At 41.5% G+C, this 17,030-nt stretch overlaps 1 protein-coding gene across 14 annotated transcripts in view; it reads right to left on the reverse strand.

Moving 5' to 3' along the window:
- The window catches only part of MYO5A (myosin VA), a 4,204,798-nt gene that overhangs the window by 122,995 nt on the left and 4,064,773 nt on the right, over window positions 1-17,030 (reverse strand). For all 14 annotated transcript variants that reach the window (XM_044078829.1, XM_044078834.1, XM_044078828.1 and 11 more), the window contains one exon: window positions 8,351-8,633. In XM_044078829.1, coding sequence (XP_043934764.1) covers window positions 8,351-8,633 — 283 coding nt within the window. The remainder of the gene's footprint in view (window positions 1-8,350; window positions 8,634-17,030) is intronic.

Below are 17,030 nucleotides of genomic sequence, written 5' to 3' on the forward strand. Positions count from 1 at the left end.
TGTTGAAAAGAGAGGAATTTAAGGAATGAGTAGTGGAAATTATTCAAGCGCTATTAGAGAAGATAGAAATTTCTTCTGAAAATACATTTAGGAAGTGGGATAAAATTAAAGTGGAATTTAAAAATAGGGTGGAAAAAAGAAAAGAAAATATGGTTAAGAAACACCAATAATTATTTAGAGGGACTAACAAATGTTTAAGTAGTGTAGAATAGGGAGAATCTCACAGAACAAGATGATGAGCAGCTGCAGAATGCTAAACAGAAAATAGGAGATTACATCGATAATATGGCATGAGTCAACACAGCCTTATACTCCCCTGATATACTCATCTTGACTGAAACCTGGCTCAAACCTCACAATAGCAGCGAGGAAATACTTCCAGCAGGCTATGACATACTTCGTGTAGATAGGCTATCTAAGAAAGGGGGTGGTGTTGCTCTTATGTTTAAATACCACCTAAACATTCAGATCCTATGCATATCGGTCCCACAAATTGGTAATGAAGAAATCCTATATGCCAACCTCAAACTAAACTCAAACAAAACAATAAACATCATAGGATGCTACTTCCCACCTGGTGATAACATCCCTGTACTGGAAAACCTCCTCAGTTGGGCTAACCATCACCTTCCCCGTGAAACCATAATTCTAAGCGATTTTAATATCGAATGGTTATCCTGCAACAACCACCACCATCCAGCCCACCACATAAACCTGCATGGTTTCTCCCAACTTATTCAGTCACCCACTTGGATAAATAAAAACTCTAACATTCTACTCTTGATTGAATACTACTCAATAAAACCCCTCAATCAAGCTTAGCTGTCTGACTACCTGACAGCCTCAGTGACCATACCCCAACATTCCTACTGAAACATCACCAGTACTGTGCTAAACCCATCATCTATCGGCAAATATGTAACAAGGTAAAGTTTAACCCACTCACATTCAACTCATCCCTTAAATATTGTAACTGGGCCCCTCTAAAGTACTTCCATCTAGATGACAGAGTTCAGTTCTTCAACAGCAGTTTCCTAAATATCTTAAATACTCATGCCCCCATAAGAAATACCAGAGTCAAAGCCCAGCACTCCCCATGGCTACAGAAATCCACAAGATCAATAATAAAAATCAGAGACAGAGCCTGGGATCACTGGCGCGCAACTAAAACCACCTCTGCTAGACAAAAATTCCTCGAACTGCGCAATAAAGTAAAAAAACTAATAAAGCAGGAAAAAACCCATTACTATCAGTCCTCCCTTAACTCCTCCCAAACTCAACCCCAAACAATTCTGGCCCTCCATAAACTCCAATCTCCACCCAGGTAAAGTTGGCACCCCTCCACTTAACAATCTCCCCACATCTGAAAGTATAGACTCCTCATTCAACAAACCCTTCAAAGAAACCATTCAACCTCTAGCTACACAACATAACCCCCTCTCTCCCCACATCAACTCCTAATAAACTGCCCACTACCTTTTCATTTACCCCAGTTCTTACCACCAACATAAAAAATCTTCTATCAGAACTTAAACCAACTAAACTAGCTGACAATAATCTCCTCTGTGTAGACCTAAAATAGCAGCAGACACCCTAGGCTATCCAGTCTCTATCCTGATTAACTAGTCCATATCAGAATGCTATGTCCCTACACTGTTGAAAGTATCCCACATCATTCCCCTCCACAAAGGTGGTCCCTCCACCGAATACTCTAACTACCATCCAACAGCTATCCTCTATCCACTTTCAAAGACACCTGAGAGATGCATTCATTCTCAAGTCCTAGATTACCTGCTGATTAACAACCTCCTCTCCAGCACACATGGCTTCAGACCATTCCATAGCACTACTACTACCGCCTCACTCTCTTTCACCAACACTATCTTTCAGCATAAAGACAATAGCTTATACTCCTCTGTAACTTTCCTCGATCTATCCAAGGCTTTCAACATGGTCTTGCACAAATAACGTATCGCTGTTCTTTCTGATCTATCCTTTTCCCAATCAGTTACTGACTGGTTTCATAGCTACCTAACTGGCCACCTACAATCCGTTGTTTGGCATAATGACATATCTCCATGACTCCCTGTCTCACTCGGTGTCCCCCAAGGATCCAGACTTGCACCCCTACTTTTCTCACTCTTCACCAATAATCTATATACTGCCACCAAAACAGCCTCTCTCATACAGTACGCAGACAACTCCACCATCATCTGCTCAGCCCAACCCCTACCCGAGCTGCAAAAGATCACTCAGGATGCCTTTACCTCTATAGAAACCTGGCTATCCAATGCCCAGTTAATACTAAACCCAAACTGAACTCCTCATCTTCCAGCCCTCAACATGTAGACTAATCAACTCACACTTTAATATAACAGCCAACACCACCACCATTATCTCCCCAACAGAACATACAAAACTACTAGGTGTTGAAATTGACAAATGTCTCAAGTTTGACATTAATATTTCTCTCACCATAAAAAAGTTAATAAAAAAAACTAGGGGTTTTTTACAGAAATAAACAATTCCTCACCAAAACAGCCAAAATCACAGTTGCCAATTCCTATCCGATCTCCACCCTACTCTATGCCTCTCCAATATTTACCAAACTAAGACAAACTGACCTAAACAAACTCGAGTCTTGTTACAACAAAATAGCCAAGTTTGCCACTGGTGCTACCTATCGCATTTACCACTGCATATCACTTACTGAACTTGACTGGCTCGAACTCCCTCAACTCCTTCACCTAAATCAACTCTCCCTTTCTCACATTAGTGAGCAATCCCCTTAAAAGTCCCATTCCTCCAAAATTTACTCCAGCCCTACAGTACCACCAGACCACTATGCTCCAACAGCACAAATCAACTTCAAGTACCCAAAGACAAGAATTCAACTGAGGAAGCACTTTTCTCCTGCATAATATCCAAATTATGGAACACACTCCCACCCTCAATAACCTCTACACAATTATGCAACCACTTCAAAGCTGTGCTAAAAACACACTTAAAAAAATCACTGGTTATGTCCTTGCTCCAATCCGGACTAGAAACCCTCTTTCTCTACCACCCCAGCCACTTAGACACCAAGCACACTGCATTTCTCTCTCTCATCTCCTAGCACTGGCAGTACTGTGCATTTCTTAATGTCCTTATGACCTGACCTCATCATAATCACCTAAGGCACCTACCCACCTTCTATTCCCATCTATACTACCTATTCTGTATACTGTCTCTCTTCTGAATCTTTCCTTGCTATTTCCCTCCTGGTCTCTGCACCTGCCTCTCCATCTCATCAAACATTACTTTACATCTGGCTCAGTCTACAGCCATAACTGTTATGTCCAGCAAACTTTATAAATTCAACATTGCTGTGACTGTCACTAGTACACTATGTTTTCAATATGTGCCATCACCGATGTAACCAATGCTCCTATGTATATATGAACTTATACTCCATGTATATCCACTGTCCTACATGTAACTATGTTTTCCCATATTTTATTATTGTGGCTTTGCTGACATTGTTTACTTGCATGTATATCAATTTTACTAACTTTGCATTATTAATTCTGTACTTAATTGTATCTTGTGTGGAGCTTTTCTCCCTGGGCCTCCACTGAAAAAGGACCTGTGTCCAGTCGGATTTTCCCAGTAAACAAATGTAAAAAAAATAAATAAAAATAAAATACTTCAAAATGGAAGGGGATGATGATGATGAAACAGTGGGGAAGCTCAAGAAACAAGTAAAGACTGGGATTTTGGATGCAGATCTTTAAGGAGAATATCAATAATCATACAGAATATTATATTCATAAGGTAGCAGAAAGTATTCTAAGAACTAAGCCAACATGGGAACGGAGAAAGGAGATTTTGATGATAGGGATAACTGCAATTAGGGGTACAGACAATAGGCAAGAGGGGGATGAAATTTATTGCAGAAAACTGCCAAAGGAACCTAGGGAGCAAACAACTAGAGAAGGAAAGGTAACAGAATGGGAAGATGCCAAGAATTTATTTGGACTGCAGGTTAGAGATTGCCTTCCCTATCAAAGACTGATAGAGTATAGGCAAAAAGAAAGAAATAGGGGGGTCCTAAATGAAAGACCAGCACTGGTAGAGTTTTTAGCAGAATCTACAGGAGAAGCTTCTAATTAGTAAAGCATATAAAATGTTGCATGATAACTATAAGAATCAATCAGAGGAGGTGAGATAGGACTGGGAAGAGAGACTGGATATGCAATTCACAAAGAAACAATTAGGAATATATGTATATCACCAAAATATGCAACAAAATCTAGAAGATTTAGGATTTCTGCTTGGAAGTGTTTACATGGATATTTTATACCCCATGTAGACTCCAGAAAAAATTTCCTCAGGTACACAGCTAATGCTGGAGATATGATGGGGAAGAAAGAGGTAATTAGGTACATATTTTCTGGGAGTGTAATGAGCTGGCAGACTTTAAAGATTCCCTGCAGACTACTCTGGTGGAGATACGGGGTGAGCAAATTAGTGTAACTACGGAAATGATTTTTCTGAGCTATGATACAGAATCTGAATTGCCTAGACATAGTAAGGCCTTGCTGAGTCTAATCATGGTGGCTGCCAAAAAAAAACAATTATTAGAAAATGGAAATCAAAGTCTAAACCAACTGTACTAGAAGTAGTGAATATAGTAACAGAGAATACAACTGAAATTGGGATCTTTAAAAAAGGGTTGGAGCAAATTACATAGGAAAAATGGGAATTGTAGGAACAATACATACAGGGGAGGAATGAGATTTAAAAGAGGGCAGGACTTGAATGAGCTATGCAATGTTTGACTGAGTGACTGGATAGATTATAAGTGATGTATAAGGTTTGCAACTCTGATTATATCAATATGGTTTGTTTTCATTTATATAAATGTACGACTGCCTATGTCATAAGTGATAATTAAATAAAGATGGTTCTTTTAAAAAGAACAGGAAGTGAAATCTTTAGAAAAGGGTGCGAGTAAATTACATAAAAATGGAAATTGTGGGAACAATACATGCTGAAAAATGTTTTGCAGGAAGAATGAAGTTTAAGCTAAGGTACAGACTGAAGAAATTATGTAACATTGCCTTGATTATATAACAATATATGTAATGTGTAATATTTGTACATGTCAACTTATTAATATGGTTTGATTGCTTTTATATAAAATGTAAGTTTGCCTATGTCACAAGTGCTAATTGAACAAAGGTGTTCAAAACAAAAGTAACAACTTTTTGAGACCTGGTTTTAAAAAAAATATATATATATATATATATATATATATATATATATATGGATCTAGGACTTTTGAACAAAAGTTCAAAAGCCCGAATCCATTATCACCGAACACACTAACGAAAGCGCTTTCATCGAAAAAGCACTTTCGCTACAGTATGTTAAAAAAAACAAAATATACTTGAATGTAGGGAGGCAAGCCCCCCTGCGCCCCCCTCCACACCCCCTACTTTAATATTCTCACTCCAAGGTCGCACTACAGTGGGGGAAAAGGGAATTTTCCCTTACCGCACCATTGTACGACTGGGACAACAAGCATACTTACGCGAAAGTGCTGCTTCGGTGAACAGCACTTTCGCGCAAGTATGCACAACAAATTGTGATTCGGTGAAAGATGCAGTCAAGCATCTGTATGGATCCCATATGTGTATATATATATATATATATACACATATATATATATATATATATATATATATATATATATATATATATATATATATATATATACATATACACACACATAACTGCTGCCTGTACAATCCACTAAGTTGCACATGGCTTTTTTCTTTAGTAACTTTCACCTCTGTAAAATCTTAGAATGTATAAATGAAACTGCTCTGTGTTTAACTGGAACTTAGTATAATGTAATCTAAGCAAATGGAATGTTCCTCCCTGACCCTCTGCTGAAAATGGGCATTACCCAGTCAGACTTTTCCAGTAAATAAAGACAAATAAATATATATATATATATATATATATATATATATATATATATGTATACACATATACATTTATATAGATATATAGATATAGATATAGATAGATCGATACAGATATACATATAGACAGATACAGACAGATGGGTCTACTTTGAATCACTGAAAACATTTCACTGAATTTCAATTCACCCTCAAAAAAATTGCTGAAAGCTTAAATCACTGAAAACTCACTGTAGTACGATCCTGGAGTTGGTATATACACAGTTAGGGGTGTGTGGGGGGCACAGCACCTCACACTAGGGGGATGTGGGGGGTGTAGCCCCCCACCTACGTAGTTTTTATATTTATGAATCTCATTTCACTGAAAGATAACAATATAAAACCAAAAGTAGGTGCGGGGGCTGTGCCCCCCCACACCCCCCTAACTATATATACTAACGCCAGGATCGTACTAAAGTGGGGAAATGGGCATATACGTTTTATTTGCCCAACAGTACTTACATTCAGTGAAATGTGATTCAGTGAAATGAGCTTTCAGCGATTTGGTGTGAGTGTTTTCAAATTCAGTGAAATGAGTTTTGAGTGAATCAAAGTACACCTATAATATATATATATACATATACAGAGAGAGAGAGACCCAGACAGATATATTTAGAGATACAGATAGATAGATACAGATGTAGATATGTAAATGTACTATAGGATCAGCCCAATCAGGTTCTTCTTATATTACAAAATTAAACAAGACTGTGATCTTTATATTGAAGATGCAATGTAAACAATGCCAGATTTTCTGATCTGAGTCTCATATAGAGAATTGTTAATTATATTGCTTTATCAGTATATATAATGTGTATGCAAGTTGCTTGCCAGCTGGTCAGGAATGGACTTATTTTATAATACTAATGACATACAAATGTTTGACTCAATAAATAATGCATGGTCCCTCAACTGCAGTTTTAAACTTCAGCTCAGTTCTGAGAGGAAAAGTAGATATTTTACTGACTTGCTAATACAAACTGCATTTATTATCAAACGCTGAATCCATGTACATTTGCATCTTTATAAAAAGGCCTGTATCCAAGGCAGAAGAGGCAAGTGAAAAAAAAGTAATGCCTTAAAATGTCTAGTGTGAAAAATGCAATGAACAGGTGAAACTCTTCAAAACAAGAAAGCTATAAAGAAACAAGGGTGCAAGCTGTGATGAAAATAAAGTTAAAAGCTATTACTGAGTATTTCTGCATAAAAAGAATGGCAGCATTCTAGGAGCAGTCTTCTACTGAATGTTATGTGATTTCTGCAACATTGGGAATACACACAAAGGACAATGGGAAGTTAAAAGAAAAAAGTAAATATTGCAGTTCCATCTGCATCATGACAATAATGCTACAACAGAATAAATTTTAGGGTATGGGGTCAACAAGCCATATCTACAATTGATTCTTCCCCATAAAATACTGCAGATTTTTTCTGTGTATTTTAAGCTGTTTACTTCTATTAAAGAATGCCTCCATCTATTACTAAAGTATAACTTCTCTCAACTGCCTGTCACTATGGAAACCCTCTCACTTTACACACCTTGAAGTTGCCTTGAATCTCACTTGTTTTTCACATAACAAATGGTGCCTACAAACCCAAAAGCTGCCATACACAGAACTGAAAGAAAAAAATGTAATATTCTAAATCAATTAAAAGCCCAAAATCCCCAAAGAAACACAGTAAGTGTACATTCCTCAACGATCTTAAAAGAACACCTAGGTTATGTCCATTATTCTAAAGATCAAAAAAATGTCTTAGTTAGTGCTATTCAGATGGATACTTGAGAGCCAGGACTACATTATATAGTATGCTTTACCACAGAAACTAAAGCTTAGCAGTTAACCATATAACCAGTATATTTTACATCCTGCAAGTCTGGGTTTCAGTTCCCAAACTACTACCTGGATACATTCACGTCTTCACTGCACAGAAAGTCTTATGAATTAACAAACGCTGACATAAAAACAGAAATAAGCAATTTTATGAAGTCATTTACAAACTGAATAACAACAAACCAAGTATTCATTTTCTGTTACATGCAGGTGACTGCAGACCAAGTGATTTCAGTTGCTTCAAAAGGATCTACACAGGGATGACTGTGCAACTATGAAATGGATTAGTGCCAAGTGATGGCAGAAACTATTTTGTAAACAGGATTAAGTTTCAAGATAATCATGTATGACATCCACCAAGAGGATGAGGACTTCTGACAACCACTTCAAAAGTAAATGTACAGTCCTCGGTTCTCTCACAGTTTCTGTTCTTTACCCTGCTGTTGTGAACTACCCTGGTCACTTCCATTCCTATGCACCATCTATGGTAGTAGGAATACTCACCTGATCTGCATTCCCTTACTCCAAGAACACATGTCCTTGCGCAGCAGCAGGTTGTTGAGAGTTACAGCACCAACAATGTAGAACAGTTGCTTGACGACTTGCTTTATCAGCTCGGGATCCATGCCATGCTGGCACTGGATGGAATGGAAAGTGTTGAGCTGACGGATGATTGAGTCCAGTGTGTAGGTTCCTTCATCTGCAACACTAGAGGTTCTCTTCCGCAAACCAGGAGGCTTCACCCCTGACACTCCCTGAATCGTTTCATGCTCTAACATAGCTGGGACTGTTGAAGTGAGAGATAAACAGTATCAGTGTTTCATAGTCAAATAATTACATACCACATTGTCTAGTAATGCAAAATGTATTCAGTTCTAGAATATATCAGAAAGTGAAATAGATGTGAGGAAGTCTGTCTATTCATATCATTGTATACTTACACAGCCAACATATAATTGAGGACTTGTGTTTGGTTTCTATTGGGTGACAACTTCTGCCTCACTGCACAATGTGATCTAAGTTGACTATCTGAAACTAAACACTGCACATATTACAAAAAATGTAAATGTTTCTTAAACATTTAAAATTATCTAATTATTCCTAAGAAGTGCAAAAGACAACATAAATAGAACTACAAAATGCCAGAATGCCAGACCACATTTTCCTTAACCTAGCTGAACACTATTTTTCTAGAACCTATCTGTGCATGTATAGCGGAGAGAAGGGTTACAACTTACAAATTTTAGGAAACTACGTGCCTGCATAAATACTTATTTTCAGAAAACACTTAAAATTACTCTAAGTAATAGAACTGAAAACAAGAATTTTACTAGAAGTTCATCTAATATGATACTACTAAATACTTTTAACCACATGTTCTTGTTTGAGAATAAGCATTCAGTTAATCCCACCTCATGTTTCATGGAAGACAGAAAAGATGAAGTGTGAAGACCTAGCTATAAATTCAAGTTGTTTGTACAGCTGGAGCTGGTGGATGGAGTATAGATTTAAGAACTGAAAGAATAAGAATTAAATTCCACCAGAGTAACACTGATCCTGAGAAAGGCACAAAGAGTGGGTCTGGCATAACGGTTAAGATCTTCACCTAATAGACACAGGGTTTGATTCTGACTTCAGGTTACTGACTAGGCTTAAAATGGTCCTTCATGTCAGTTAGCTTAGTATTCTCCTATAAACCCATGAAACTCTGCAATGCATCAGTTGTAAAGGGCAATAAAAAAACTCAGTGGAGTACAGTGAGCAGATACTGCAACTGGAGCTGTTCTTAGGTTCACAGGTGTGCACTAGGCTAACGGCCCAGTAGCCTTTACAAGCCTAGCCAGTAGATGTGCCATCTGACGTTAGTTACCAGTGCCTCTATCAAGTACAGCCACTGGAGCGATCCCTGGGGTCAATTTTCTATTTCCCATCCACTCGTCAAGATTTCTCTTGAAGAGGGCCAGTGAGGTGCTCTGCTTGATGTGTATGGGAAGTTTATTCCAGAGCATGGGCAGTCTCTGGGTTATGAACCTGTCCCTCCAGCATGTTCTGTTGATTGTGGTAATGAGGTTGAGGTCTCTGGAGCGTGTGGTGCAGAGGGATTGAGATTTCTTTAGCTGTAGCATTTCTAACAGAGCTGGGTCAGACATGGCAAGCAGATATAGCCTCTTAGTAGACGGTATGAGACAGAGAATAGCTGGAGGTTTTTTTTGAGTCTGTCCATGTAGGACATGTGTTTAAGGCTTAGGATCCTCTTTGTGATGTACTTTTGTGGCCTCTCCAGCTGTTGCAGGTGTCTAGTGAGGTACATACCAAATGGGGCATTATACTCAATGATTGGTCTAATGATGGAAGAGTAGAGAGAGATGATGACCTCTTTCTTCTTTGATGCAAAACCCTTGGTAGTGAGATGTGCCACATAGAAGGACTTTCTGACTACAGTGGCAATGTGGTGGTCGAAGGAGAGGTTGCTGTCAACCTGCGTTCCCAGATCCCTTATAACACCTTCAGTGTTCAATGGGCTCCCATCGATGCAGGAGTTAGTGGGAAATGAGTTTTTCCCAAAGGGGATGACGACGCATTCTTTGGCATTAAGCTTAAAGCCATGGTTTCGACACCAGTCATTGGTCTCAGTGAGGCCTTCCTGTAAGATGTCTGCATCAACTGGAGAGTTAATAATGGCTCCCAGCTTGCAGTCATCTGTGAACTTGGTCAGCCAGAGTCCCTTCGTGTTGGCCTGGACTTCTGGGAAGTAGATGCCAAATAGGAGAGGTCCCAGGACCGATCCCTGTGGGACTCCACTCGTGACTGGTCAACAGTCTGACTTGGAGTCTGCTACTTTCATGCTATGGGCTCTTCTCTGTGAGCCAACATGCAACCCACCTAATGATATAGGAGTTGATGCCTAGTTTGGTGAGTTTAGCAATAATTCCCGAGCAAGGAATGGTATATCAAAGACCTTGGCCAGATTGAGGTAGGCTGTATAAACTGCCTTACCCTCATCCACAGCTCTGGTGACTGCCTCAAAGAAGTCAACCAGGTTGAGCAGACATGAGCTAACTTTCACAAAACCAAACTGCTTGGGATTTAGAGTTTGGAGATTCCCTATATCTTTGCTAATTAGGTCCATGACGATGCGCTCCATAGCCTTACATATCAGGCTTGTTAGGCTAATGGAACAATAATTCCCAGGGTCTGCAGTCGCTCCCCCTTTATGGAGGGGGATGACGGTAGCAGTGCGCCATTCAGTAGGGACAAAGTCTGAGGTGAGGCTGTGAGTGAACAGGACAAACAGATGTGGTGTCAGTTCACTTTGTAGTTCATGTAGAACACAGCAGGGGATATTGTCGGGTCCCATGGAAGTTGTATTCTTGGCCTTGGACAATGCAGCTTTTACCTGTGCTGAAGTAATGCCGGGTGCCTGGCATTCCCCCAGTATTGTGACTGGACCTTTAAGGGGGAGAGAGGGGTAAAGATGGCACTGAATCTGTCACCCAGAATGTTGACAATATCTGTTGGCTCAGTAAAGGAGGTACCATTGTGCAGTAGCTCAGAGCAAATCTGGGTATTGCCATTGAAATTCTTAATATAACTACAAAAGGCTTTGTGGTTGTTTTTAGTGTCTGCCACAATTCTGCCTTCATAACCGGCTTTAGAGGTTTTGATGAGGGATCTCAACTTTTTGTTGAGGCTAATAAGGGAGTTATTCCAGTCTTGGGACTTCACCTTTTTCTGCAACAGTTTCTTCCTTCTGTTGTAAACTTTATTAATGACAGGGGACCACCAGATTGGCTTCCTTTTTTTGGAGGAGAGCGTCTTGGTTCTACTGGGTATGGCTATATCCATGCATTTATGTAAGTGTTTGTACAGTGCATTGATGTCTGATTCGGCAGTCATGCAACTGTTTTTCATTAGCATGGGTGCCGTGAAGTTAGCCACCTCCGTATTTAAGTTCCCAAAGTCAGCTTTGGAGAAGTTTTTCATGGTGGTTACTTTTGCGGGGTGGGAGTGGGGGTGGGGGGGTCGAGATGAGGATTTCCACAGTGATTAGTTTTCGGTCAGATCTAACCAGTGAGGAGTTGACTATTGGTGTAGAGCAATGGTTGCCCATATTAGTAATAACCAGGTCAAGGATGTTGCTTCTTCTAGTGGGGGTAAGAATGAGCTGGTCCAGAGCACTAGAACTGATGAATTCCAGGAAGCGTTGGGCCAGTGTATTGGTGCATGAGTAGTTTTCCCAGCTGATGGAAGGGTAGTTGAAGTTACCCAGTATGAGAGTGTTGGGTTGGACCGTAATAAGGTGCTTAGGAATGTGGAGTGAGAGTCTTGGGACATGGTTGGAGACCTGTAGCAGACTACGACCTGAACTGCCATCGTACCCAATGTTGGTTGTACCTGAAATATCTCAGATGCATTATGCTGGGTTACCATTTGGGAAGTGTGCATATCCTTCATGAATATGGAGACACCGCCACCTTTGGAGCTGTGGTTCTTGTTCTGGGGCCGAAAGTTGTGGAATAAGTTATAGCCTGGTAGTGCAGGGATGCTTTCTGCTGCTTTAAACCAGGTCTCCATTACAGCACAAATGTCAATGTTCTCCATTTTGAGGAGTGCTTTGAGCGAGTGCATCTTGAGATTTAGACTTCTAGCATTGAGCAGCATGACCCTCAGATTGCATTTATTTATAGCTGTTATGGTGGTAGTTTTGTCTTTGGAACACCACCTAAAATATACACTATAGGGGTGGCAAGAGCCTTAGCCAGTACCCGGAAATCCAGGGTGATAGATGCAGGCCATCTCTGGCAAAGCACTGAAGTCTGTCAATCACATCATCCCAGGCAGACAGATACTGAATCCCCTTAGAATGACACCAGAAACTTACCCAATTGTTAAAGTCAATCATTTTTTATTTGTTGTGCGGTATCATTCTGGGCAACGGTAGGATGCTGCTCAGGGCTAGTGTCATACCTGCCTGGGCAACATAATCCGAGAGCTCCATCATGTTTCTTCATGTACTCCAGAGAGGTGTCTCTCAGGTCATTCACACTCACATGAACACCGATAGAGTCATACTTGTATTTATAGGTTCATAGGTTCATACTAGGCTATCTGCCCGAGGGCATTTACAAGCCTAGCCCATAGTTTTGTGGCTTACGCCACACCTTTAGTATGGGGAACTATACCCATTATTTTGCTTTGCCTCTGTCGAGCAGTGACACTGAGGTAATCCCTGGGGTATATCTGCGATCTCCCATCCATTGGTCAAGATTTCTCTTGAACAAGGCCAGCGAGGTGCTCTGCCTCACATATACCGGGATTTTATTCCACAGCATACGGAGTCTTTGGGTGATGAATCTATCCCTCCAGCACGCCCCTATTAATAGCCGTGTCGAGGTTTAAGTCTCCCGCCTTGTGGCTCTGACGGATCTAGATTTTTGAGGTGAAGCATATTCATCAAATCTGGGTTTGACATGGCCTTGTATGTTAGGCAAAGGTCACCTCTGAGCAGCGTGTTACTGAATAGAGCTGGAGTTCTTTCAGTCGGGCAGCATAGGACAGATGTTTGAGACCCTTTATCCTTTTGGTGAGGAACTTTTGTGGCCTCTCCAGCTGCTGCAAGTGTCGGGTCAGATACATTCCGAATGGGGCATTGTACTCAATCATTGGTCTGATGAGTGATGAGTATAGGGAGACTATGACCTCCCTTGATCTAGATGAGAATCCCTTCATGATAAGGTGGGCAATGTAGAAGGTCTTCCTAACTACTTTAGCTACATGGGTGTCGAATGACAGACTACTATCAACCTGGGTCCCCAGGTCCCTGATAACTTCTTCTGTGCTCAGTGGATTGCCACCTATTTGGTAGCTAGGGTAACCTTGTTTTTCCCGAAGGGTATGACTATGCATTTTTGGCATTTAACTTTAGGCCATGGCTCTGGCACCAGTTATCCGTTTCTGTGAGACCCTTCTGAAGGATATCTGTGTCAGATGTGTTTTCTACTATGGCGCCCAGTTTGCAGTCATCTGCAAACTTTGTCAGCCATAACCCTCCTGTGTTTGCTTGTACTTCGGAAAAGTAGATGCCAAACAAGAGTGGGCCCAGGACTGAGCCCTGTGGTACACCACTTGTGACAGGCTTTGAGTCTGACATGGCGCCAGCAACTCTGACCCTGTGGGTTCTGTCACTCAGCCAGTTTGCAACCCATCTTGTGATGTATGGGTTAACATTTAAGCTGATGAGTTTTTCAATGATACCCGAGTGGGGTATTGTATCGAAGGCCTTCGCCAGATCGAGGTAGGCTGTATGGACTGCCTTTCCCTCATCAATGGCTTTGGTGACTGTTTCGAAAAAGTCAACCAAGTTTAGAAGGCATGATCTGCCTTTGACAAAGCCAAACTGGGATGGATCCAAAGTCTGCAAATTCCCTATGTCTTTATTTATGAGGTCCATTATGATCCTCTCCATGGCTTTGCAGATAAGGCTTGTCAAGCTAATGGGCCGGTAATTTCCAGGGACGGTGGAGGCACCGCCTTTGTGAAGTGGGACCACAGTTGCAGTGCGCCACTCCCTGGGTATGTATCCAGAGGTAAGACTATGATTAAACAGCTGTCCTAGCTGTGGGTTTAATTCCTCGTTGAGTTCGTGGAGCACACAGCCGGGGACACCATCAGGTCCCATGGATGCTGTGTTTTTTGCTTTGGAGAGAGCAGTTCTCACTTGGGCGTTGGAGATGTTTGGGGGGCTGCAATCGCTTGGTATAGTTATCTCTCCTTTGGGGACGGGGAGAAGTTTGCACTGAACCTGTCAGCCAGTATGTTGGCAATGTCTGTAGGATCAGTAATCTTCACATCATTTTGAACTAGTTCTGAGCATATCTGGGAGTTTCCTCCCAGGTTTCTAACATAGCTAAAGAAGGCCTTATGATTGTCTTTTGAGTCTTTAGCTATTTTTCTCTCAAAATTTGCTTTGGATGATTTTATGAGAGCTCTTAGTTTTTTACTTATAGTGATCAAGGGTGTCTTACCTTTTAAGGATTTTGCTCTATCTTGTAGTAGCTTCCTCCTTTTGTTGTAGAGTTTGTTTATGGCTGGGGTCCACCAGACTGGACGCTTGCCTTTGGTACCAAGAGTCTTTGTTTTGCTTGGGATTGCCTTATCCATGCAGTCCTGCAGGTGCTGGTAGAAGGCATTTGTAAGTGATTCAGCGGCTTGAGTACTGTTTTCCGCGCTCGGGGCCTTAAAGGAGACCACACTAGTCTTTAGAAGTGTGAAGTCGGCTTTCGAGAAGTTCTTTACTGTGGTCTTTTTATTTCAGGTGGGGTGGGATGAGGACCTCCAGCGAGATTAGTTTGTGATCTGATCTCACCAGTGAGGGGTATACTTCGGTGTTGAACATTGTGCTCCCATGTTCGTGATGATGAGATCAAGTATGTTTTCTCCTCTTGTGGGGATGGTGACTAGTTGTTCCATGGCATTTGAGTTTATGAATTCCATGAACTTTTGGGCTAGGGTGTTTGGGCTTGAGTAGTGTTCCCAGTCTATATTAGGGTAATTGAAGTCACCTAGTATGATGGTGTTTGGTGATACATTTATCCCCTCTAGTGTTTTCAGGAAGGCCATGTGAGGTTCCTGAGCTTGTGAGGGTAGCCTGTAACATGCTACAATTTGCAGAGCAGTCTTGCCTATGGTTAATTGCACCTGGATGGTCTCCGATGCATCGTGCGTTGCCACCAGTCTTGAGGTGTGGGTGTCCTTGATGAATATGGATACCCCCCCTCCTTTCTTGGTATTGTCCAGATTTTGGGGCCGGAACGCATGATAAGAGGTAAAACCTGATAGTGCTGGGGTGCTCTCAGGAGCCTTGAACCAGGTTTCTGTCACTGCACAGACATCGATGTTCTCCATACTGAGAAGGGCCTCGAGTGCGTGCATTTTGAGATTTAGACTTCTGGCATTGAGCAGCATTACCCTTAGTTTTTTTCCTTTTTTGTGTTCTAGGGTGGTAGGTTTAGAATTTGAGCCTTGCCTAAAAAGGCCCTATGGGGTGGCAAGAGCCTTTGCCAATATCCGGAATCCCAGGGTTGACAGGTGCAAGCCGCCCCTTGCGAAGCAGCGTGGCTTGTCCAGCATGTCATCCCAGGCAGACAGACATTGGATCCCCTTTGAATGACACCAGAGTTTAAGCCAATTGTTAAAGCTGATCATCTTATCTCTGTATTGTGGCATCATTCTTGGTGAAGGTAGGATACTGCTCAAGGTCAGGGTCATACCTGCCTGGGCTACATAATCAGAGAGCTCCTCAATGTCTCTTTTCATGTAGTCCAAGGAGGTACATCTCAGGTCGTTTACACCAGCGTGGACAATGACTGAGTCGTATTTGTACCTGCTGTTGAGAGACCTGAGTGCTTGACCTGAGTTTGTGTGTTATGTGTCGGATTCTGGCACTTGATAGACAGCTGATGGTTACCTTCTCCTTATTCAACCTGGTGAGTGGGACATCAGTGTGCCTCACTACTGAGTCACCTATGATTAGTGTATTGGGCAAGGTGTTTGCCTTAGGGGCTTAGGATGAGGGGCACACTGTGTAAGTGAGCTATGTGTCATGTGGTTTGTGCTGTGTTAGGGTGGTCAAGTGCATTTCTGTCTTGGAGGTCTCTGCTATTTGGGTAGATTTCTACTGACAGCCTCTGCGAATGTGGGTGTGTGGTTTGTGTCTTTATGTGAGAGCTGTGATGGTGGGTCTTCTGGAGGGCTATGTGTTCCATGTGGTGTGGTGCAGGTGTTCACCTTCTCCTCTTGACCAACTGGTCTTGGCTGAAGAGTGCATGGCTTCCAATTTGGAGATATAAGTGCATCTTTCACAAGTCATAGAGTGTTGGGAGGTAAGAGGAGATGGTTGTCTGTGCACATGAGGCAGTTGTTACATTGCCTAGGAATGCCCAAGTTCACCGGGTTAATAGGAGAAGGCCCAGGGAACTGACCTTTAGACATGCCAGGAGGGATGGTCATCTTTACTAAGTACTACAGCTGTTTCCTTATAGGACAGTGAGTGCCGATAGCACTTTTGTGTGCTACAGTAATTGCTACAAAAACTCTGATGAAGTGCTAGGCGAATAGGCTTAAACTGCAAGAGAGAAGAGCACTAGCAAGAACTAATGGAAAAAGTGAAGAGCAGACTTTCTGG

The sequence above is a fragment of the Protopterus annectens genome, chromosome 7.part1, assembly GCF_019279795.1.
Source record: "Protopterus annectens isolate FY-2018-M chromosome 7.part1, PAN1.0, whole genome shotgun sequence".
NCBI lineage: Eukaryota > Metazoa > Chordata > Ceratodontiformes > Protopteridae > Protopterus > Protopterus annectens.